The 24,774-nt window shown below is 40.9% G+C and overlaps 1 protein-coding gene across 1 annotated transcript; it reads right to left on the bottom strand.

The window, feature by feature from the left end:
• Window positions 1–1,650: 1,650 nt before the first annotated feature.
• TMC8 (transmembrane channel like 8) lies at window positions 1,651–22,696 on the bottom strand. Its single transcript, XM_042452590.1, has 11 exons — window positions 22,628–22,696; window positions 21,537–21,684; window positions 20,097–20,267; window positions 18,588–18,736; window positions 17,375–17,498; window positions 15,951–16,048; window positions 13,189–13,372; window positions 12,301–12,431; window positions 12,060–12,215; window positions 5,852–5,930; window positions 1,651–4,528 (listed from the first exon to the last, which is right to left on the bottom strand). Exons 2-11 carry the CDS (start codon window positions 21,666–21,668, stop codon window positions 4,466–4,468), a joined length of 1,287 nt encoding a protein of 428 aa, XP_042308524.1. The 5' UTR covers window positions 21,669–21,684; window positions 22,628–22,696; the 3' UTR covers window positions 1,651–4,465.
• Window positions 22,697–24,774: the final 2,078 nt, after the last annotated feature.

Raw genomic sequence — 24,774 nt, 5'->3', positions numbered from 1 at the left:
TCTTGCGCACCAGTATTTTGACTGAAGGCCACCCTGCTGCCCTCCCTTCTTTCACCTACATCCTGGATCTTTCCATCATTCCAGGGAAACATAACCTCCGCTTTGGGTATCACTGATCTGCACTGTAAAAATAATGCAGTTTGAGACCACTTTAACTGCCATGGCTCAATCCTACAGAAATCTTGGGTTTTATAGTTTTGTAAGACACCAGCACACTTTGACAGAGAAGACTAAATACCTTGTAAAACTATAGACCCCAGGATTCCACAGGATGGAACCAAGAAAATTAAAGTAGTGCCAAACTTCATTATTTCTACAGTGCAGATACACCCATAGAATGTTTATGTGTAAAGAGTGAAAGGCTGGGAGACATAAGCTCTATTATGTTCCCTCATAATACAGTATAGCTTATGTCAGTGCTTCTTAGGGTATCTAAGGTATGGCCAGACTATTTTAAAAAAACCCACAGTCCCAGATTTTGTTCCTGTTCTTTCTGATTTTATTTTGGCAATCTACAGTATATACATTTTCTTTATCCCAGAATATTTTCTTTCAACTCCAGGTATGCTTAAAGACATTTTATACAAGCTCCCCAAGTTTCCATTAATACCAAATGACAGGTCCATTACTCTTTATGGACAGGAGAAGAACGGGATCTTCACACAGGGATGTGGAAATCTTCCCCCTGATTGCACAAATACCATAGGTTAATGGTGGGATAAGGACACTTAGCTCCGGTCTGATAATCTCCTGGCACTGATCCCCAGAGCGTGATATTTAGAAGCACTGAGTTTTTAATACATATCCTGGGAGGGAGTGGAAATATTTTTGGGCTACTATTTATGCTATAAAGTTTATCCCCTTCCAACAATATACACCGACATACTCAAGTTCTGAACACAACAAGGCTCCAACTTCAAGATGGCTGGAGGCCTAAAAGTGTGTTAATCATCTTGTGGGAATAAATAGCAACCTGATGTTGCAACAGGTCCCAGTTGTTACAACTAAATTTAACTCACTGCAAATGCGTGGATTATACCACTACAGAAACTAGATAAAGAGATAGGTTGTGACATGTAGGTAGCTTTCTACCATTTGTCCCAGACAATATTCACTGTCTTTCTTGCCACAAGTGCAACATCTGGCCTTACTGACAGTGAGGGGAGAAGAAAGTAACCTAAGGATCTACACTGAGATTTGAAATTTTGATTGATGTCTAAAAGATGTGGGATATTGATTATTAATTTTATTTATTTATTGGATGTACATCCCACTGTTCTCCCAAAATGGGTTTCAAGGCACTACTATGATATCACCTGTAATGAAAGGGGCACCACAGGGAGATAAGTGTATATGCCACTGTGGTATTAGATTTCTGGATTTAGAACAATGATAGACAACACCAAAACAGGGAACAAAGGGGGGTATAAATCTGCTTTTAAAAAAATGTAAATGGAGAAAGATGAGGATGGTACCTAGGAAAAATGCAGTTGGAGGATTTACACAAAGGAACATCTCAGATTGAGGGGTATCCAGTGCATGAAAAATACTTTCTTCCCATTTTCAAGCATGTACATTTTTATTCACCACACACACACACCCCTACCCCTACTATTCAATAAGCACAGAGTCTGATGTGAGCTTGCCACATAATATAATTAATATGATACATAAGTACTATATATAACACAAACCCACTCATATGCACTTTGATATTTCTTGACACTTGGTTTATTTTCAATGACCAAGAAATTTGTGATCAAATGAGTAAGCAAACTATTTCCACGGGAGACTAGTGACAATGCTTCAGCTTAAAGCATGTATATCTTTATTGCCACTTTATGTCATATACTGTATGCCATACGCCTTGCTCTGAAATTCTTTATTACAGTCAAAGACCAGCATCAGTATAAAATATAACATAGAAAAATAAAATAATACACATAAAAAGATTGCTTGGGATAAAAATCTGCCAACTAGAAATGAAAATAATTCATTTCCGTTACATTATGATAGCTTCAATTAAATTAAAAATAGACCTTTATGGGCTTCCAACCTTAAGATAGAAATAATTAAAGTAGATTAGCGATATCAGATTTTTACCAAAATGCAGTACCAGACAAGACACAATGTTATGCATTTAACTTTGATCAGTTGTTCTTTTCCTACAAGTGATTGCTAGTGCAGAAAATTGTACCACTTTATAAGTTATATGCGAGTTCCAGTCTAATAATAGGTAATTTAAATAAAAAGCTTCAGATCTCCCAGGTACGTTCAAAGGTATAGGAGTGATCAAATCTCTGCAAGCATTGCCATAAAAAGGGCAGTGAAACAATACATGTCCAATATTTTCTATATCTCCTGAGTTACAGGGGCATGCTTTCTCATGAACAGGAGTCTTACTATATTTACCCTCCAGTAATGCTGATGGTAGAACATTTAATCTAGCTAGTGCGAAAACTATTCTATATCTGGGGATCGATAGGTTCGTGATGTAGTTTGGCACAGTAAGCAGTCCTACACAGTCCCAATAAGTAAAATAGTTTGCAGACTGAGTTAGATGGTTATGGAATCCTGTGTCCTTTATGTGCTGCATAATGGCTGTTTTAGCTTTAGAATATCCCATGGACTGAAGGGTGTTAGTTGTGAGTCCCAGATTTTGTAGTTTTGTAGTCAAAGAGTTTTTTCATTTAGATTGGAAAGTATCTGCCAAAATTAAAGGCGTAAGTTCCACAGGAAGAAAAGTCAACTTTAGCCAGAAATTCACAGTAAGCATCAGTATTTGGGCCTCCATAGAAATTTGTCCTGTCTCCAAATTGAGTATTACATTTGGGATGCATGTTGGAATTCTTGTAATTGCTCTTAAAAATTTGGTTTGTGCTACTTCACATGAGTTGTAATCATTAAGCGTGTACACCTGACAACCATACAGCATCTGAGAAATTATTTTACTGATGAATACATGGATGGCTGCGGGGATGTATTGGCCACTTTTTGAATAGAAAAAGGAAAGAAGTGCTTTGGTACTTCTTTGGGCACTTGCGATGGCTTCATTTGCAGATTCCATGATCCTGTTGACTGAAAGGTTATCCCTAAGTATTTGTATGAGGTAACCTGATCTATTTGATGGCCGTTGATCTGCATTTATGTTTGGTCTTTTTCTTATTAAATACCATAACCTTTGTTTTGTTGTAGTTTATGGTCAACAGCTCATCTTTACAGTAGGTAGCAAGAGTGCTTAAGAGGTGTTTCAGACCTATTCTTGTCTGTGATAGAAGCACCAGGTCATCGGCATATAATAGCACAGCTACCGGCCTATCTGTTAAATGAGGGGGGTGAGATTTTATCAATTCCAAATGATAAACTAAAGAGATAATACAGTATAGAAGTTGAATAAGATGGGGGCTAGTATGCAGCCCTGTCTTACTCCAACATAGGTGGGTATTTTTCTTGTTAAATGTCCAGCAGGGCTACATCGGACTGTCACATAGGTATTTCCATAAAGCTTCTTCATAAGCACCACTGATCTCTTATTTATGTTATGAGATTCCAATTTTTTCCAGTTTTCCTTTGAGATTGAATCAAAAGCTTGCTTGAAGTCTATGAATGCAATATAAAGACCTTCATTAGTTGGTGCATACTTTTCTGAGAGATGTTGAAGAATAAGTCCATGGCCATCTGTACTTCAACCTGTTCTAAATCCAGCTTGCTCGTCAGCAAGAATGTTTTCTTGCTCTATTCAGTCCTGGAGCTTTTCATGCAAGTACAAAGCATATAATTTGCTGATAATACTTAGCAAGCTGATAGATCAGTAATTTGCCGGGTCAGTTCTCTCACCTTTTTTATAGATTGGAATAATAATAGCTAAATCCCTATCCTCAGGGATGTGTGTCGTTCAATCAATCCATGTAAACAAACTTGCGAGAACAGGAGCCCACCAATCTGTATTTGCTTTTAATAATTCAGGAGGGATGTTATCACAGCCAGGAGCTTTGCCTGTTTTTAATTTGGAAATCAGAAGATGTACTCTTTTAGCAGTAACTGGGGGCCACTTTGGTAAATTGCTTATATCTGGTTCAGATGTTGTTTGATAGATCTCTCTTGGAGTAAAGATGGTACTGAAATACATTTCTCAGCAATTGCTCATTCTCAAAATAATAATTTTCTGTACATAGCAGCAGCAGGCTTCAGAAGACTGGAATGTTCAATATCTGATTCAAGAAGTGCAGCCTAAAACCAATAAAGTGAAGAAACAGGTACTGTACTATATTTATTTAAGAGACATAGGTATAGAAGCTCTGTTCAGATCACTGAGACCTTATTTTGCAGTATGGCTCATTTAGTTCAGGTAAACTTTGGCCACTCTGTGGGTTCTGCTTTTCTTAGAAGCAAAATACATGTTCCTTCTCCTAGCAGAATTTCTGCCATTTCCTTTACTTTCCCTGGTGGGTCAACAGTTCCGGACTCATTGTGATTTCAATATCAGCTGAGCCAGTTTCCTCACCAGGCACCATTTTTCCTGGACGCACTAGATGGAGGGGGCAAAAAAGAATTAGGTTACATCATGTCAAGGTGCATAACTTGTGCTCACAGGACAACAAGTAGCTCTCAGCTGGTCCTTGTGTGATCCCAAAATCACAGGAACCCTTTTATCTTCAGCCCAGTTGATCAGCTGGTATGAGGTGGGAGGGGCTGACACTGTTCTGTGGTTTTTAAGACCCGTGTTTCTCTGCCACAAGTAACAAGTTTACAGGGAGGAGGGAAGCAAAAATATCTCCCAATCCCTAGTGATCTGAGATTGCTGTTTCTCCTCTGCTGCTAGCAGCAGGAAAACTGCAATGGTGATCATTCAAGGGTGGGAGATGCTTTAATTTGCACATACTATACATCTCACTACTCACTAGGATCTCAGTGAGTAGGGAAGGGAAGTTTAAACCTCCTCATTCCTGTGTGCTGAAATATGTTTTCACACACATATGCACCTCCCAACTGATGTGGGATATGGCTCACAAAAACAAAAAGTTTGTGCACCTTTGGATTATATCAAGGAGAGGGATGTGTGCCCTACAGTCCTCATATGGCTCCCAGAGCTCTTTCCCCCCAGAATCTTTGGACAATCTTTTTTTTTGGGGGGGGGGGGGGAGTTGGAATAGCTCCAAAACATTCTTAAACATCCCCAGGTCATAGGGTTGCAATTTAACCATGTTTTCCCCCAAGCTGTTTTAGGCTCAGGAGACAATCCCCCCCCCCAGCAGATAACATATCCTCAAACTGTTTAGCAACAGTTCTGATTAATCCTCTGTCATCCCACTTTTTCAGCTGCTTTTAATATGTCCCAGTTTCCTTCTCTTCCTCCCATTCCCCCCCCCCCCTTTGTCTTTGGGCTACCTCCAATGGTGCAGACTAAGTTCAAAGTGCAAAAATAATTTACACACAATTAATTCAGTGGGGGAAGAGACAGGAAGTAGTTGCCCTTTTCAGCCTCTCCTAGCTAGCGAAATTGCCCCATATCACATAGGGGACATTTAGGGGCAACAAAATAAAATAAAATAAAAACGTTGTCAGGATGTAGAAGAGGTGATGGCCCTTCAGGATTTCCTGGGGAACCAATGTGACATTCTTCCACCCCTGAAATACATGGACTACAGAAGAGATCATCACCCAGTCACAGGTTTCCAGAGATGTCATGACAAATATTACTGCATGGTCATGTGGCAACAGTGGTGGTTCATATACTGAGAACAGAGGGTGCTAAACCCTGCAATGGCAGAAGGAGGTTCCCTCCACTCTCAGCCTGTGAGCTGTCCACACAACATCTCCTATTCTTCTTCAAAGCTAGAAGACAACTTACCAGCACATGTTGCTTCTTGAGTCTTTCAATGACTTTTCTATTGGCCTGTGCCTGTGAAATGTACACTGTTAGAATTAAGCTATGGAGAGAAAAAAGAGAGACCATCAGTTTTGAATTCCAGTGACCTGCTTTCACAGCAATGAGACATGGGAGATTATCATACGAGAGGCAAGCATACTTCTCCCATCGTTAAACTGTGTTAATCGAGTGATTGGGAGGTGGGTGGGAAGATTATCATACACACTCCATGCTTATCCAGTTCTTCTCCCGTCCGTAAACAGTAATGAACCCATCATTTTGTATTAATGGAAACTTGTGTTAATATCAAATGATGCATCCATTACTGTTTACGGATTGGAGAAGACCAGGATAAACATGCAGGGGTGTGATAATCTTCCCCTGACTGCATGAATTACACAGTTTAATGACAGGAGAAGGATGCTTGCCTCTTCCATGTGATAATCTCCATAGTGTTGACTGTAAGAGTCAATACAAAACTGTGGTATGTGTGTTCTATGTCAAATTGTGAAAAAGGCATCTAGTAGACAACTTATGCCGGGGAAAAAGGAGTGGGAGGGGTAGCCATTGTGTTCCTGTTAATGCTCCAAGACCTGCCAGCAGCTTCCTATACTCGAAACTATATTATCCTCCTGAACCATGACTCTGGGCTGGGATGCGGTTTGAGACGTGAATTGATGCTATTCTGAGGAAGACAGACAAAGATTGTAAGGGTTTTGGCAACTGACATGGGGTATCTTTGTGCAGATCCTATAGTAGAGGTGTCCGAAGCGTCCGTGATCCCTGTTATACTGGATCACTTTGAGTTTGTTAGTACCGATGAAGTGGACAAGATCCTCCGAAGTGTTAGGAGGACGACTTGCTCTCTTGATCCCTGTCCCTCATGGTTGACAGCTCAGGGGGGGGAGATGTGGTGCGACTAATGTTGCATCACATAATTAATACATCTCTAAGTGAGGGTCAGTTTCCATCCAAATTAAAATTAGCAGTGGTTAAACCCCTGCTAAAGAAGCCCTCCTTAGACCCCCTGCTCCATAATAATTATAGACCCATCTCGCTGCTACCTTTTTTGGGGAAGGTGATCGAGAGAGCAGTCGCCTTCCAGCTTCAGTCGATCTTGGACGACACCGATTTTCTGGACCCATTTCAAACCGGCTTCCGGGCGGGCTATGGAGTTGAGACTGCCATGGTCGCCTTAGTTGATGATCTCCGTCTGGGCATGGACAGGGGGAGCGTGTCCCTGTTGGTGCTTTTGGACATCTCAGCGGCCTTCGATACCATCGACCATGGTATCCTTCTGGGACGCCTGAGGGAGTTGGGAATTGGGGGCACTGCTTTGCAGTGGTTCCGTTCCTACCTCTCGGGCAGATCCCAGATGGTGGAGCTGGGGGACTGTCACTCCGATAGGAGGGCCCTTACATCTGGTGTCCCTCAAGGAGCGATTTTGTCCCCTATGCTATTCAACCTTTACATGAAGCCACTGGGAGAGATCATCCGGAGACATGGGGCGCGGTGTTATCAGTACGCTGATGACACCCAGATAATTTTCTCTATGTCTCCGACTGATGCAGTAACTAAGGATGGCATCTCTCCTCTAGATGCCTGCTTGGCGTCGGTAATGGGCTGGATGAGGGAGAACAAACTCAGCGTGAATCCAGGGAAAACGGAAGTACTGGTGATAGGTTCCCCGGTTTCGGGTGGTGAGATCTGTCACCCGGTCCTGAATGGGGTCACGCTCCCCCTGAAGGACTCGGTGCGCAGCTTGGGAGTGCTCCTTGATTCGTCGCTTTAGCTGACTTCTCAGGTGGATGCGATGGTCAGGAGTGCCTGCTATCAGCTTCGGCTGATACGCCAGCTGCGTCCCTACCTGGACCGAAAGGACCTAGAAACTGTTGTACATGCTTTGGTAACCTCTCGATTAGATTTCTGCAATGCGCTCTACATGGGGCAACCCTTGTACCAAACTCGGAAGCTGCAATTGGTGCAGAATATGGCAGCTAGATTGGTCGCTGGTAGTTCCAGGTCGGACCATGTAACACCTATTTTAAAAGATCTTCACTGGCTGCCTATTCGCTTCCGAGCTCAATACAAGGTGTTGGTTTTGACCTATAAAGCCCTAAATGGCTTGGGCCCAGGGTACTTAGAGGACTGCCTCTCCCCATATAATCCGCCTCGCACACTCAGAACTTCCGGGAGTAAACTATTGGAGGTCCCTAGATCCAACTATATACGGACCTCACAGAGGGCTTTTACTATTGCTGCCCCCTCCCTATGGAATAAGCTCCCTGCAGAGCTTCGCACCGCCACCTCGTTAGCTGTTTTTAAAAAACAGTTGAAAACATACCTGTTTCGGTTGGCCTTCCCACCTTAATTTGTCTATTTATTTTCCTGCCCCCTTTCCCCCATCTTCTCCCCCTCTCTTTGACCCTGGATTGATGTCTCACTTTGCCCCTGATACGTGTATTTCCCATTTTATTGTTTTCCTGTTCCTGTTCTTGTAATAATGTTTTTAACTGTTATATTGGATTTTAACCTGTATTGTAATGTTTTTATAAATCTTGTAAGCCGCCCTGATCATTTTTTTATGGAAGGGCAGGGTATAAATAAAATTTATTATTATTATTATATTATCTCAAGGTTATGTCTTGTTCTCCAGGCTTTTCAATATCTACAGAAAACTGCTAGGAGAATTCATCTGGAGATTTGGGCTGACGTGCCATAATGAATATGCAAATGATATGTGTCTCCACTTCCTCTTTCCAGGGATTAATCCAAGGAGGCATCTGAAACCCAGAGCAGGTGGCTGACAGCAGTACTGGAACAGGAGAACAAGTTTACAAACTGTCTTAAACTGGGCCTTGATGCACTCAAACTTAACCAAACTAATTGAAAGAAAAATGAAAATAGAACAAGTTACAGATACTACAGAAGATGTTATCAAATATAATAATGGTTAATGGATGCAGATGATGGATAATAGCAGATAAAGATTATAATTAAGGGTTTATCCGCCCTGGAAATCTCAGGCAATGTCTCACTGTTGTTAACTGCCATCAAGTCAGCTTCAACTTGTGGCAAGCTTATGAATAATAAATCCCCAAGAGCCCCAGTCTTCAACTCTCCAGCTTAGGTCTTGAAAACTCAGGGCTGTGGCTTTCTTGACTGAGGCCCAGTACAGACCACCGCTTTGTGGCAGCCTGGGGCCAAAATTAGGGCTCGGGAGAGTGGAGTGTCCCCACGCTCCGCACTCTCCTGGCACCATTTTGGGTGTGCGTGCATTCAGACAGCATGCACACTGATGACATGCCTTGTGCGCTGTGTCCAAATGGGGCGGCACACAAGAGACATCACTGCACCACTCCAGGGTGCTAATGGAGCCTTGGCAGTGGTGCAGAAAAGAGCTGTGTTTCGCAGCTCCTTTTTAGAGCGGATCGTTGCTGTGCCCATGCGGTTGCTGCAAGAACAAAAGGGGGTGGCGTCTCACTGTCCCTTCCTGCCCATCTGTACCGGGCCTCAGTCAACTCAACTATAGTGTGTCCTCCTCTTTTTCTACTGCTTTTCACTTTGCTGAGCATGATATGCTTTTTTATATTTTACAGGGAGTAGCCTTGTCTAAAATAGCATTGTTTCACTCCACTTGTTCCCATATCATTTACTAAACACAAAGCTTAAAAACTATGTATATTTTTATGAGCTGCTGGCAAGATCCTGTCATAGAAATCTGGGCCAACACTAACAAAATGAATTTCCACACAGAGCAGTGTAGGATGCTGCAAGTGTAAAAACGAGAAAGAGAGAGGGAGGGAGTAGTTAACAGAAAATTGCTACTCTTGGAAGCTTCCAGGAGCTGTGTTTTTCCTTTTTGAAAAGGCCAAAGCCTCTCTTGCAGCACTGTTCAACATTAAAAAACAATCTTTCATATCTAGACGATTGGGGGGGGGGGCAGAGAGAGAGAGAGAGATTTAGCAGCCTGTATGGCCAACGGAAGTTACGAGATCCATCAAAGTTGCCAAACCTAATGTATAGGGTTAAGCCATGAACATCAATAAGCTTTTCCTTCCTTTCTGAGAAGAGTTAAGAAGAGGTAAGGAGTAGAGTTTGAAAAAGGAGGGGTAAAAAATGGAAAGAAAATAAGGAATTTAAAAATCATGTGATTAGAAAAGGACTATTAAAAATTTGGGAATATTATAGTAAAAGATTTTACAATAAGATTCCAAGGTGGACATCACCACAAGAAGCTCATTTTGGAAAATTTAGAAAAGTACAAGAGAAATGGATAACATATGAACATATTGTGGAAGAAGGGGAAAAAGCGGTATTAAAACTTAAATCTAGAGAAAAATTAGAACAAGAGAATATAGAAATAGCATGGTTTGCATATAAACAATTAGAAGAAAGATTTAAGAAAGACATGAAGCAGGAAGGAATAGAGAAAAAAAACAATGAATTGGACATAATAATATTAGAAAAACAGAAAAAGAAAAAGATAACAAAATATTATAGGGAACTACTAAAAAGAGATTTGGAACAGGAAGTGGTTAAAGAAAACATGACAAAGTGGAGTCAAATAATACAACAAAATATATTCTTAGAAAACTGGGAATTGTCATGGAGGAAAACCTGTAAGTTCATCATGGCACAGAACCTGAAAGAAAATTATTTTAAAATGTTTTATTTTTGGTATTTGACACCGGTTAAGCTATCCAAAATGTACAAAAAGGTAAACAAAATGTGTTGGAAGTGTGGGAAAACAGAAGGAACGTTTTACCACATGTGGTGGGTCTGTAGCAAAGCAAAGCAGTTTTGGGGGGAAATATATGAAGCAATGAAAGAAATGTTGGAAAGGAATTTCCCAAAAAACCCGGAGTTATTTTTGTTAAATATGACAGGCGTGATAGGAAGAGAGACTGAAAGAACATATTGGAAAATTGTGTTATACATGGTGACAGCAGCAAGGTTGTTATACGCTCAAAAATGGAGATCTACACAGACCCCTACATTAAAAGAATGGACTAATAAATTGTTAGATATGAGAGATTCAGACAGATTGTCTAAAAGGTTAAAAGGAGAGAAAGAGGAAGAGGATAAGGATAAAGATGAATGGAACATAGTAATACGGTATGTGGAAAGAAGAAAAGAAAGTTAGTAAAAGGAAAATAAAGGAGAGATATAAGAAAAGGAAGATTAGGAATGTAAAGAGGTAAAGAGCGAAAGAAATGACTTGTATATAGATATATGTAAAGGAAGAATGATGATTGTAAAGGAAAATCGAAAGAGTAATATGTAATCTATAAAGGACTATATAGGTTGGAAGTACTAGGATGTGTACAGGGGGAAGGGGAGGGGAAGGGTAAGAGGGTGGGGGGTTTAAGAGGGGAAAGGGAGGGAAGGGAAAGGGAAGGTACAGACGATATGTATGATCTTTTATTGATGAATACTGAAAATAAGGATGTAAAGAAAAGAAAAACCAAATAAAAATAAAATTTAAAAAAAAAGAAAGAAAAAGGAGGGGTTTCTTGCTTGGTGGCCATGATTGGTCAAAGTGAATAGTTTGAATGAGGTTGTAACAAGTAATGGAGGAATTGTGTTCCAGTTGGCAAGAAGACAAGTACTGTCATTTTCCCCCCAACAGTCAACAGAGTACATTGCCTTGTGTCTTAAGTGAATAATGTATTTGTTTCAATAACTCAGTGTATATAATTGGTTAATTGGCTAGAAGCGGAAATGCTCCTAAAACCATGTGGTCTACAACACAAGATAAAACAACTAACCCCCTGTTGTATTAAAACTGCCTTCATTACAAAGCTCGGATGGGAGACATGACTACAGTCCTCAGAATTCCCTGCCAGCCTGGCCACTGAAGGATTTTGGGAGTCAGCAGTCACTGGTGATTCAAAGGTGACTCCCAGGTCAACTGGGTGGTCAATCTCCAACTGATTTTAAACTAGACTTTAAAAGAGTTATCCAATGTTCTTAATACTATCCACAAAATTGGTCTAGCACGTGGGATAGCTTCCTTGTGCTAAAGACCTGAGTGGACTCACCACCTCACTTACACTCTCTCCAACAGAGTAAACTGCTGGATGTTGTAGCCCAAGAAAGTAACTTTTCAAGCTCATCCCTTGCAAGAAATTTCTATGTGTGATCATTATTCCCTGGTATTCCATCTATGACCCCTCAAAGGACCCACCTGAGCAGCATCAAAAGTGAGAAGCAAAAGACATTGGAAGCAGCAAAGTTCAAGACCAGCTGTGCTGAGGGGGGTAAATGGGACACAGCCACAGGCACAGCTTGCCAGGAGGAGGAATAGTTCCTAAAGAGCCCACAGGCATGGGACGGAGAAACCCTGGAAGGAAAACAAAATGACTGTTAAAGATAGCTTTCACCACACTCAGTACCTAAGTGGCTCACTCCTCAACATCTCAACTCACCTGGTGATTACATAGCTCAGAGGAGAACAGGCCAGGAACAGGCCTAACAGTAGCATGATATGAAAGAGGAATTTTGAATGGGAGGCTCGAAATAGCTTGGTTGAAGGCTGGCAGTTCTGGAATAAGGTGTACTATGGGAGAGAAAAAGAAGACACCTTAAGAGTGTGCTCCCTGTGCCCTCACATGGGGCTTTTGTTATATAGCAATAGCAACAGCATGTACATTTCTATACCGCTTATCAGTGAACTCAGCACTCTCTAAGCAGTTTACAATCTGTAAGCTAATTTTCCCCAACCAGCTGGGTACTCATTTTACTGACCTACGAAACAATGGAAAGCTGAGAGCCTGTAAATACAAGCCACTTTGGAAGTATGCTGTTTAAATGACACACATATCTTAAGAGGCCAGAAGCTGCACCAAAGCTGCGTTCCAGTCCTTAGGACTGGATTGTGGCTTTGGCATGGCTTCTGGCCTCTTAGGACGCATGCATCATTTAAACAGCATACAGTACCTCCAAAGTGACCCAAAGCAGCTTTCTTTTGGCCTGTCTGTACAGGCCCTGAGTCAACCTTAGAGCCCCTGGGATCAAACTCACAATCTTGTGGCTGCAGTACCTGCATTTAACTACCGCACCACCAGGGCTTATATGTTATGCAGCATCAGAATAAAGCCAGTGACAGAAATGGCAAGTCCTTGACTCCTCCACAGTCCCAGCCTAGGCTAGGATCAGGCACTTTTATGTGTGGTGGTGCATGATGGACCAAGAGGTCTAGGTGCTCTAATGCAGGCTGAGCCCACATTCTTGGTTACTCCCTTGTTTGAGAGAACCATCCTTTTGCATACACATTCCCATTCTCTCTCCCCATCTCAGAAACTCACAGCCTTTACCTTTTTTACAAAGAATGTAAGGAAGATCGAGACACAGCCAAGTAAAGGCAGGAGTGGGCAAAAGAATATCCCAATCCATATGACAGTTTGAGCTGCAACAATATCCAAAACATTGTGTGGCACCAGGAACTCCTCTTTGCCAAGCCACTGAGCCAGTGCACTGGTTGAATGCTTAGCCAGCAAGCTGAGAGAGAGAGAGAGAGAGAGAGAGCAGGTACTCAGATACACATGATACTTTCTTCCAGCAACCACAACAGGGTATCACGCTAGTGTCACGGTCCTATATCGTTGCAGCTGACCCACAACAAAGAACTGAAATCTGTTTCATTTCCACAGACAAGGCAAAATACCCTGCACTGAGCAGCAATGAAACAAGACTGACAGTAGTTCTTAAAATAAGTTAATTCCATGTTGGAAATCACAAAAAAGAGAACAAAAAATTAGTAGCAGTCTGTGTTGCAGTCTATGTTTTAAATGCCTGTATAGAAATCAATGATGGGACCACACTTAGAATACAGAGTATACAGATCTGGGCATACCACTTCAAGGAGGACATTATAGTACTGGGAAAAGTGCAGAAAAAAGCAACCAACAGCTTTCTTTTAATCAGACAGTGGGACAATCTTCCATATAATGAAAGTTACAAATCTATTTAGAGCTTTTTGGGGGAGAAAGGAGACATGCAGTGGTGTCACTAGGGTTGGTGTCACACGGCACAGAAACTCATTGTATCACCCTCCTATTAACCTCCTCCCATTTCACACCATACAGAATCCTTAGGAATGCTTTTTTGAACTAATGTTACTCATAATTTGTAATTCCCATATACCACTGAATGTGATGGTAACAGTTGTGACACAATCAACTAGCAAAATTAAAATTATACCTTCAAATTAAAATATCATATGCACAACCTAAATGTATTTACATATACATAGTGAAGATTGGGTTAAAATAGGATTTAATTTTTTTTGAAAGTTTATTATTCAACTGTATAACATAACACACATATATTCAAATTCATATAGGTAAATCAATAACTGAGCAAGTAATAATATCCATAATAATGACAATATTTTTTGTGTAAAACAATTAGACTCTGATTAATCTTATATCATTTGTACTCTCTTCTTTCCCTTCTTTATTTATCTTGATTATTTCTTTGTCTTGAATGCTTCTTTGCCTTATCTTACGATCTTATATAATCTTACATATATATATTAATTTATCTTTTCGTAATATATCCAATCTAACATTCATCTCAGCTCTTTCACATCTCCTCCCTATCTATATCAATCTATACTCACTACTACATTCATATGACTGCCACCGCCTTTGATTATTGAAGCGAAATACTATCTTCTATCTTGATATATTTTTTAAAATCTGAGGCCTCTCATTTCCCCTCCCACTGAGTTTCACCCCACTCGTACCATCTCTTATAGCATTTTAAAGGGAAGCAGATGAATGCCACAGCCTGTTTCTGCCAAAAGGTAGATGTTTGAGGAGCAGTGGTGTCACCCCGCCCTTAGGGTGTCACCTGGTGCAATCTGAACCCCCTGCACCCTCCTAGTGACGCCATGGGTAGCATGAACAAAATAGATAAAATGAAGTTTTTACTTTTTTCACAAAAATGTGGAGTTATCAAAACAATAACATTAACAACAACAATTCCACATTCTTGTGGAAAAAGTAAAAACTATTATTATTATTATTATTATTATTATTATTATTATTTATTCTCCTCTCCTCAAGGCTCAAGGTGGGATACAACATAGATTAAAATACATACAATAATTTAAACACAGTAAAAACACTGTTAAACAACAATTAATACATAAAAAATAGGACACATTAAAATCATCCAGCATAATTAAAATATCCTGATTGAAAATTAATAGTTTAAAGACAACTGGGAAGGCCTGCCAAAAGAGATAGGTGCTTAATACTCTCTTAAATTCAGGCAACATAATTCGCTGTCAAATCTTTCCTGGCAGGTCATTCTACCATCTAGGGGTGGCTGATGAAAAGGTCCTCTGGGTGACAAGTGTCAGTCTAGTTCAGCCTGGCTGAAGTAAATATTTCCCAGAGGACTTGAGTATATGGGGCATATTATACAGGAAGAGGTTGTCCTGTATGTAATTGAATCATGACAATAAAAGATAGACAGAAACGCTTCATTGTTAAACTGTGGGATTTACTTCTACAAGATGTGGTGATGACCACAATCAAAAGACTGATAGGTAATTCACAGGGGTTAAGGCTATAAATGGCTATTAATCTTGATGGCTAAGTCTTTCTTCCAGGAAGAAAAGCAGGAGAACACCTTTCGGTTCTGCTTCTGGGCTTTGTTCCTCTGGTGGGCACCTGGTTGACCACTGCAGGAAGAGAATGGTGTACAAGATAGGTCTTAAGTCTAATCCAACAGGTCTTATGTTCTTATGCTCCTCTGCTAGCCTGATGTTCTACTTCCTAGTATCACACTGACAGGACCAATACATCCAAATGAATTAATGGCCTATCCATGGATTAAAGAAGAAACAAACTCCCTTTAAGAGGCTAGTTAAGATGTTTGTTTGTTTTTTGTTTGTTTTTGAACCATAACTTGCAGAGTCTCCCAATGACCATACAGGCTGGGAGATTCTGGGAGTTGTGGTCCAAAACCAAAATCAACTTTTCTAATCTGTACCTGGGATAGCTGAACAATCAAAGAAACAAGGTTACCAGATTCGACTGGCATTGGTTGTGATCTTTTGCCTTACCTCCGGGGCAAGCTGATAAGAAAAGTGAATGCCAAGGTAGTTAAGAAGCTGAAGATAGTCATCTTGTACATTTCCTGTCCAATGTGGGTCTCCCAACACTGTGTGATCAAGTAGGACAAAGAAAGTGGCTCATGAGTATAAAAAAGCAGAAAGGATATTTTATTCTAGGCACATTATACGGCAGTCCAGTATTGTAGGCATAATAACAAAGTGTGATTTGAATTCACATTAAAGGCATACAGGATAATTTTATCAAGAATGATGGTCTGAATACAACATTAGTTTTCTTCTTATTCAAAACATGGAGAATATCAGCACAAGAATGCTGAGGGTCTGCAATAATTAAGAATAATTAGAGATAAATTAATTACTATTGAGCAGCAACCATGGTGGCTTCTTGACTGAACCTATCCACCTGTGATACAGTATCCTTTTTTCTACTGCTTTATAATTTATTCCAGTGTCCAAAGTACAAGAACCTCAGTTGAACCAGTTTAGCTTCCAGGGAAAGTTTGGGCTTGATTTGCTCTCTCAAGTTGCATCTACACTAAGAAAATGGTCCATTTTGGCCTGGCTTTGGCTGCCATGGCTCAGTGTTATGGGATTCTGGGATTTGTAAGGGGGGGGGTTAATTGCTATCAGCCAACCCAGTTTTCCATGTTACTTGAACTTTAGAAAAAGAAGCAACATGTGTGTTTACTACTGGGTGAGCTACTGTTGGAAACAAAAACACAAGAGGAAAGGGGGAAAGGGTCCAAAACTGCACAATCTAGTTTGAGATTGCTTTAACTGCCCTGGCTCAGAGCTAGGGGATACTGGAAATTGTAGTTTGTGACAACAGAGCTCTCTGACAAAGAAGGCTAAATGTTTCACAAAACTACAGTTCCCAGAATTTCCAAGCCAGGGTAGTTAAAGAGATCTCAAACTGGATTATTTCGGCAGTGTGTTTTGGACCAAGGAAAATGTTTTAAGAGAAGATATATTCAGACATCTGAGAAAATGAAGATTTATATTTAGAAATCTAAAACCAAATCATCTAACTGAATCTGATGCTCAAAGGTCCCATAAAGCTTGTCTCAGCATCAAGATCTACTAACACTTTGACTGAGAGCTAGTGGTTTGAGAGCTGGACTAGGTCACTGGGAGACCACAATTTGAATCCCCACTTGGTTGTGGAAACCCACTGGATGGCCCTGGGCAAATCACACTCTCTCAGATTTAGAGGCAGACAAGGAAAACCCTCTCTCAACAAATTCTGCCAAGAAAATGCCATGATATGTTTACCTTAGGATCACCATAAATCAGAAATGAAAGTACACAGCAAGAACAACACTTTGATACACAGATAAACCCACTCCTTGCTTGAGAATATGGCTCACATTCAGGACTAGTTCAGTCTGACTATCCCATGCATCTCCAGTCACCTGATATAGTTTATTGTAGCCACATGGCTGGCATTGGAGAGCACTGCTGCTTCCCACACATAGAACCCTGTGGCCCAAGAAGAACAGGAACATTCCCAGGCTGGACAGTTTCAGGATTACACACCTGGCAGGAACATAAGAGAAAACACATTCATGGCCTGGGCTCTACAACATTGCCTACACACTCCTACTATAGATACCATTGCCCTAAGATCTCCACCTGACCAAAAGTAGATCCAAGTGAAGGCTCATTATGCAATTCCACATTTGTATCTAATATGGAATAATTTTCTTCTCATCACTTGATAAAATAATACAGACAAGCAGCATGGTGAGTAGCTATATGCAAACCATTGTAAACTGTCACTTGATTTACAGGGGTTTGTGTTCACCTAAGGTCTAGCAGGGCATACAAATTACCTGTGGTCTAGCAGGGCATACAAATCACACAAATCATTTGTGGATGTTCTTCAATGTGCATTGACTATGTGCAGTGGTTAGGATTAGTTTGCAAAAGTTAGGTAGTGGGACCAGTGGACCTAGTCTCACTCTGTCCTCCATCTACAGATAATATACATGGATATATTGTCTGTCCATTACTATTGTTTGGTTCTGACATACAAGCAATTGAGAACTTGTATCTTTTTAAATATTCTACAATATATTTTTAAATCTGTTGATGCACTCTGCATCTTAATTTGTATATATCTGATGGTTGTTTCATTCATCATCCATATGCTGGGTTATATCACCACCAACAGTATTGCTTAATAAGGGCAGAGGGATGGGGAATTGTGGTGGGAAAGAGATGGCTATATTGAAAGGAAAGTGCATTATTCATGTGTGCAAAAATAAAAATAGTGTGGCAGCACTTCTCCTGAAAACCTAATGATCTTGCATGTTAAAAGTATGGGTTTTCCAGTAATAAGAGCTTCCTGAGAGAGCTGGATGATTCATTCTATGCTCAAAGTGTTCCAGAATGCTTGCCTGAAGCTTTGTGTGATTGCAAAAGTACCAACTCATTCTTAATCACACTTGGCTATCATGGTGTCAAAAAAGGGTACTGAGGCTGATGATCAACTGGGGCAGCTATTGGTTCCCTATGGACAGAGACGGAATCATGGATCTAAAACAGCTACTCAGAGTAAAATCTATTGTGCCGACTTCATTTTGCCTCCCCCACAATATCCATCATCAATATGGAAGCACCTACCTCACTAGGGTGAGGTTGACTTCAGTGTTGGGCGAATAGTTTTCCAACTGGACCAGAATATGAAAAAGGAAGGGCAGGAAGATGTTTGCTATGGAAATGGTCACAGGTGGCAAGTACTGACTCAGTACACCAAGCTTGGCAGCATCATTCTGCAAATACAAAGATAGATTTGGTGTGGAGAGACTCATTTGTGAACACAGAATATATCTGTCACAGTCAAACTTCCCAAACCTCAGGTACATCTCCAGTGAGAATCCTATTCCAGAGCCAACATAGAGATACTTTGCGGTGATTGGTCTTTTGTGCAGTAGTAACTTCATCAATGAAAATTAATCCTTCAGCATTTATATCCAGCTTGGGGCTCAAGGTAACTAAATGTAAGGTTTAAGAGAAGTAGCAGTCTTCTCTGCTTTTCCATTAAAATAAAAAAATCTTGCCATGCTTTTAAGAGTAACGGATGTATTACAGTGTGGCATTTAACATACAATCCACTTTCTCGGAAATGTGGTGTATCTGGACTGTAATCTCTGCATCTCAGCAAGTGGATCATAATCTGCATAATCCTATCATGCTGTAATAAAAGTGTTCATCTTAAAGATGTCACACACTCCTTTGTTGTTTTTATATAAAGTGATGTGTATTAGAACAAGTTATAACTATAATCACCAGCTTTCATCAGTATATATGTAGAACAGGGGTGTATATGTGGCTCCCTGAGGCTATTTCTGTGGACTTTGGCACCACCACATTCCCTGGAACATACTTTTTCTGGGAAACCCAGAAGTGGAAATTCACTTTTTAAAAGAGGTTACTAATTGAGTGTGCATGCAGCAGTCAGAAATCTTGATTAAGGAGCAAAAGATCCCCATCCTTCTGTGCCACAGTTGAATGATTTGTGCATTCAGTTTTGTAATCAACAATGTTGAGATCAGCAGCAGCTGCTACCTTTATCATGGATTTTCCATTATAAGATACAATGCAGTCTTCTCCCTTACAATTCTCTTCACATTCCTTCCATGTTAGGGCATTAATGGATATTAGATTAGACCCCAAATCTGGTATGCTAAGAGTAATTTGTTTTGTGCTGCCCAATGGGGTTTTGCAAAACAGACTAACAATTACAAGATTCCACTCATACTATTTAACATCAAATATCTACTTTCTAAACCAGAGGTGGACTTCAGGCCATTTCTGGGAATCTGGGGGGCCCTTTTCCAGTTCAAGAGGGAATGTAAAGTGCAACATTAGCTTTTGCAATAGCATGGGCACTATGTATGAAGTGTCTGGATTGTCCTATACCTAGTAAAAATACTGGGAGCCTGGTTTTCTTCCTTATTGCCACTTCAGGACAGTACCTTTTGCTGTATGTCAGTGTCCAGTTGTCATTTCAGATCTTAAGATCTCTGGCCAAGGTTCAAGTAGCTGTTATCAGGCACACTGAGCATGAACTTGAGTCTTGGATTTGGGAACAATCACCTACAGTCCCAGCCTGGTCCTCAACTGGCCTACCTGACTGTATTTCTGTGAAATCTCTGTGGCCAAGTGGATGAAGTAGAAAGCTGCAGCCATCAACAGCAAGATCACACAATTTATCACCAGGCGCAGCAAATAGAGCTGAGCTAGATCCTTCCTTGTCCGTTGCTGGTTTTGCAAATGTCGCATCTCCTCTGCTAGGTCTATCTGCCAGGAAAAACAAGAGTCAATCACTAGCTGTGCACCTGAGTATACAGAACTGTTTGCTTTCAAAGTTAAAGCATGCAAAAGGGAAAAGGACATCTGGCCGAATCAAGTAGGCTAATGCACACTGCCCAACAAATCCATAAACACTTTATGGTTAGCATTCCCAGATCTCAGAGCCCAGAACTTCTTTCCCAGTTTTCAGGGTGAGGAGGAGGAAGCTCAGAATGATAGCACTTGAAAAGTGTGTTTGTGTGTTTTCCTAATATGTTTGACACTGTGTTATTTGTTGAGGTGTCCTACTCTGTGCAAATGTGGTTGATGCTTAATATATCATGCTTAGTGACATTACTAGGAATTACCCCTTATAACATCACCAGGGCCCACATCCTTTGATGTCAGGTTTTGGCACTGATTTCTCAAAGCCTGGGATAGTCCTGAACTAGCATTCTTATTGAGAACACATTAAGCTGAGGATGGAAAGAATGAGTGGAAGAATAACCACCAGTCCCTTGTAGCTTAGGAAAATGTCCCTCAAGGTAAGAACTGGAGTTTAAAGGTTTGGATCTGACTATTGTCCTTGTAGGCCACTATGAAGCGCCTTTAGACTTCCAGATATTTTGCACTTCAACTCCCAGAACCTCTAGCCAATACAGCCAAGGATGAGAGTGTGTGGAGGCTGCAGTGTAATGCCCCTTGTTGGAGTGCAAAGATTCGCCAACCCTGCTACAGACTCATTCATTTCCTTTTCTTTCATCAATGCCAGCTCAATGACTACGCTGCCTGGGGGATTTCTGGACTTGGAGTCTTAAAAAAAGGAACTTTTACCAGTTCTGTTCTTTTTTTAATATGTTAACATGGTGTTAATTCCTGCTGGGCAGTGTTTGCTACCCAACTGGAGAGCAACTAAAAAGAAGGTGGATAAAAAAGGGCATCTGACAGAAAAGAGCCTTATAGTTTCTGAACAAAGAAGACTGTGTGCATCCTCCCCTCAACCTTTACTGTCATTCTACCCACAGGTTTAGGCAGTGGCTTCTTATAAATCTGTTATAAATATATGTGGATGAATAGTTAAGAGGAGGACATGGATAAAGAAGTGGGGCCTTGGCCTAGATTACATAGTTCATCCCAACAAGAGGAAACCAATTTCATCAATGGAACTTGGCTCAATAAATTCCCATTGGTTCAGTGAATCTACTCTAGTTGGGACTAACATTGGCTGTGGGAGTGGGACCAAATCATCATTATATTCCAAAGATTAATTTCATGAACCTTAAGGCCATTGTAAATAGTCTTCTGCTTAAGTGTGGCTGCTTCTGGGCTTTGGATGCAGAAATCCCATTCACTGAAGATTCTGGCACTGACACATGGCTTGAATTCCCGCCGCAATATCTGCCAGTGCATAAAGTTGGCCACGATCCTAAATGTTGGGGCAGTAATAGAGAGTGTCATAGGCAAACAAGAACTTTCACAGGCCAAAATAATTCATTTTCCCACAAGAATTATAGAAATCAGTATTTAAGATAAGAATGTGTCACAGTATGGAGTTCAGTTCAAAGGATGTGACTCAACATGGGTAACAAGTATCTTCAAGATTAAAGAAATTTGATGCATCCATAGTTTTTTGTGGGTTTTTCGGGCTATGTGGCCATGTTCCAGAAAAGTTTCTTCCTGACGTTTCGCCAGCATCTGTGGCTGGCATCTTCAGAAAGATGCCAGCCACAGATGCTGGTGAAACGTCAGGAAGAAACTTTTCTGGAACCACATAGACCGAAAAACCCACAAAAAACTATAACACCTACCTTCCGCCTAGAGAAAGAAGGACCATGAGACAAGATACTTAAAAGACAGGGAAATAAATGTTTCCAAGCAAATAGTTTGATCCCTCCTGTGAGTACTGAGAGAGCTCAGTGGAAAGAAAGTGAGATACTGAGCACAGAGGAGGATAAGCACATGGATGCGAGTACATTGCAATAACCTTATTATAGAAAAGATAGGGATTAAGACAAGTTCTGCTTACATATTTTGTTTCCATGAGTGTATAATACCATAAGTGGAGTATTATTGAGCTGTGCAGTCTATCCCAACATAAAAGTTTTATTTCTTTTCCTGGGAATGTTAGTTGACTGGGGTGAGTTAACAATATGTAATCAGGACTGCATGTGGGGTGTATGAATAGATGACTTTCTGAGACACTACCAGGAAGAAGTCGCATTTGAACCAGACCAATAAGAGATTACTTATGTTGATCCTCTCTTTCTCCTGAACCAATTTGTGGTGAAGCTTGGCTGTCGGTTTCTTGATCCTTTCGCAAATCATACCTTCATGCCTACTAAAAGCCCATCTCCCTACCAAAGATTTACTTCTGGAAGATCCAATGAAACAGGCAAAGAGGTATCCCAGGATGCTAAGCAGTAGGCTAAGTGCACATTTGTAGTGGTTGTTTTTTCTATCCGTTTCACATTAGACAACCAAGAAAGGTAGAGATGTCTCCAGAGGGCCCAAAAAAAGAGAAGCATAAGGTGAAGCAAGCCACCAGGCTGCATAAATAAGGACAAACTTTATATTAAGCAGCATCCTGCACCTGCACCTTAAGTTCCCTCTACCTGGCTCCAAAATACATTCCCCTCGCTCAGTCCACATTATTATACTTCCAAAGCACTCCCTTTCTCCACCCCTAATGTCTATTTACATAATCAGTCAGCATTTTGTCCACCCATCCTCCACACAGTACTACATCCCAGGTCATTTTTCATGTAGACCACTTCCCCAGTGAAGAGTTCCTGGAAGTGTTGCCAGACAATGATGACCGATGCCACTACTGTAGTTCATGCAGCTCGATGCTAGGAGAAAGCACAGAGTACGTAGCTTTACATGGTTAGATCTTCCAGTACTCTGATGTCAGAGTGCAGGATTTAATCCATCTGGGATGGGGAACAAACTAATGCAGGCTTGCCCAGCCAAATTTCCCCTCTCGCCACATACTTGACTGCACCTCCCATCTTACCTGACCACCATTATGCTAGCTGAAAGTTTAGGGCAGCAGTTAGGGAAAGCCTTCTGATGCCTAGACCCTTTGAAGGTATAAGCACAGACTTACCTGCATCTGACTGTGAGGAAAGGGAGTCACACCCAAGAAAGGTAATAGGCAACATATGAAACCTGCAGCCCGTAAGCACAGCCAGGAAGTTGACAAGAAGCAGGAACTTCAAGAAGGTGAAATAGTACGGGATTCCCAGGGCCAAAGTTTCACTGTATGTAATGGTGGAGACAAAAGCGAGTAATTCAGGCAGATAAGCACAGGGGAACGAGCGCGCAGAAGGGACAGGGAAGATGAAGGTGACACACAAAATAATACTAGTTCCACAATCTACAGCTGCTCTTCCTTCACCTATGAGGTTGTCACACGGGTTTTAATGTGGGCGCTGGGATTGTCCCTGCTTAACCATTTTTTAGTTCAGCTTCAGTTCTAGTCAAGTTCAATTCCAGTTTCCAGAAGAGGCTGTTTGTGTATTTAAAATATTTAACAATACCTAGTTTCTGGGCAGGGAGTGAAGGACTAATTTCTCCTCACACACCACTTGCCTTCTTTCCCTTATATATAACAAATGCACAACCCTTTGTCATCATATGCAAATGAGATGCAGGGTCATACAAAATAGGATCCAACTAATTTGAAGTAGGGACCCTACAATTACACCAACAGTAGGGCCCATTTTCCCTTTCAATAATCTTTGAAACAACCAGCCTCTAGAGGTCACTCTTGCCACACCAGCCTGGCTAGTGGTTAGATAGGGCAGCTATTGTTTGGTCTGAATGTGCTGTAAATATATAATCACACAACCAGCCTTTATAAACCAGCTCCTTCTTCTAAACAGAGTCTTTTCTTTTCCTGAGAGTAGAGCACTCAGACTGATGTCTTGATTACACCCATTTAGTCTATAACCTTAACTGTTGACTTAGTCTCGGACCACAGCTATATTTATCTTCCAACATTTCCATAAATGAAAATTGGAAACACAGTGTTAAAGTGTAGTAAGAATCAAAAAGTGTTAAAGAGGAAGAACAGATGAGCTGGAGAGGTTGCTCTGCAGTTTATTTGCTGACCTCTTGGGAAGGGCAAGATTTCGCCTCCCCTTTCGTTTCCCTCTCGCTGAATTAATTGAATACAACTACTTTTGCACTTTGAACTCAGTTTGCACCATCCAAAGTGAGCCAAGGAGAAAGGGAAAGTAGGAAGAGATTTGAAATGGGACATTTCAAAAGCATTGAAAAAGTGGAATTCCAGGGGATTAATGGTATAGCCCCTGCTAAATCAGGGAGTTGGGAGGGTACTGGTGGGTACCAATGACAAGTGGATTAAGTGGTTTGATTATAAAGCTGATAATACCAGTTCCTCCTTACCTCCAATCCAGCAGAGAACCTTCCGAGCTGGAAGATCCTGGCAAAATTAGAGATGCTCTCTTGAGCTGCCTTGACCCTGCATTGCCTTTGTCTCAAGGTCCCACCA

This window comes from Sceloporus undulatus, chromosome 2 (genome assembly GCF_019175285.1).
Source record: "Sceloporus undulatus isolate JIND9_A2432 ecotype Alabama chromosome 2, SceUnd_v1.1, whole genome shotgun sequence".
NCBI lineage: Eukaryota > Metazoa > Chordata > Lepidosauria > Squamata > Phrynosomatidae > Sceloporus > Sceloporus undulatus.
This window is presented reverse-complemented; position numbering and strand designations above follow the sequence as displayed.

What these genes read in the sequence shown, in the direction of transcription:
- TMC8 (XM_042452590.1), bottom strand. Translation starts at nt 21,668, where the DNA reads ATGCACTGGCAGATATTGCGGCGGGAATTCAAGCCATGTGTCAGTGCC. An exon ending in TTTCACAGAAATACAGTCAG is followed by an intron (nt 18,737 to 20,096) that starts GTAGGCCAGTTG and finishes TTGTATTTGCAG; the next exon opens with AATGATGCTGCCAAGCTTGG. An exon ending in GTCAACCTCACCCTAGTGAG is followed by an intron (nt 17,499 to 18,587) that starts GTAGGTGCTTCC and finishes TGTTCCTGCCAG; the next exon opens with GTGTGTAATCCTGAAACTGT.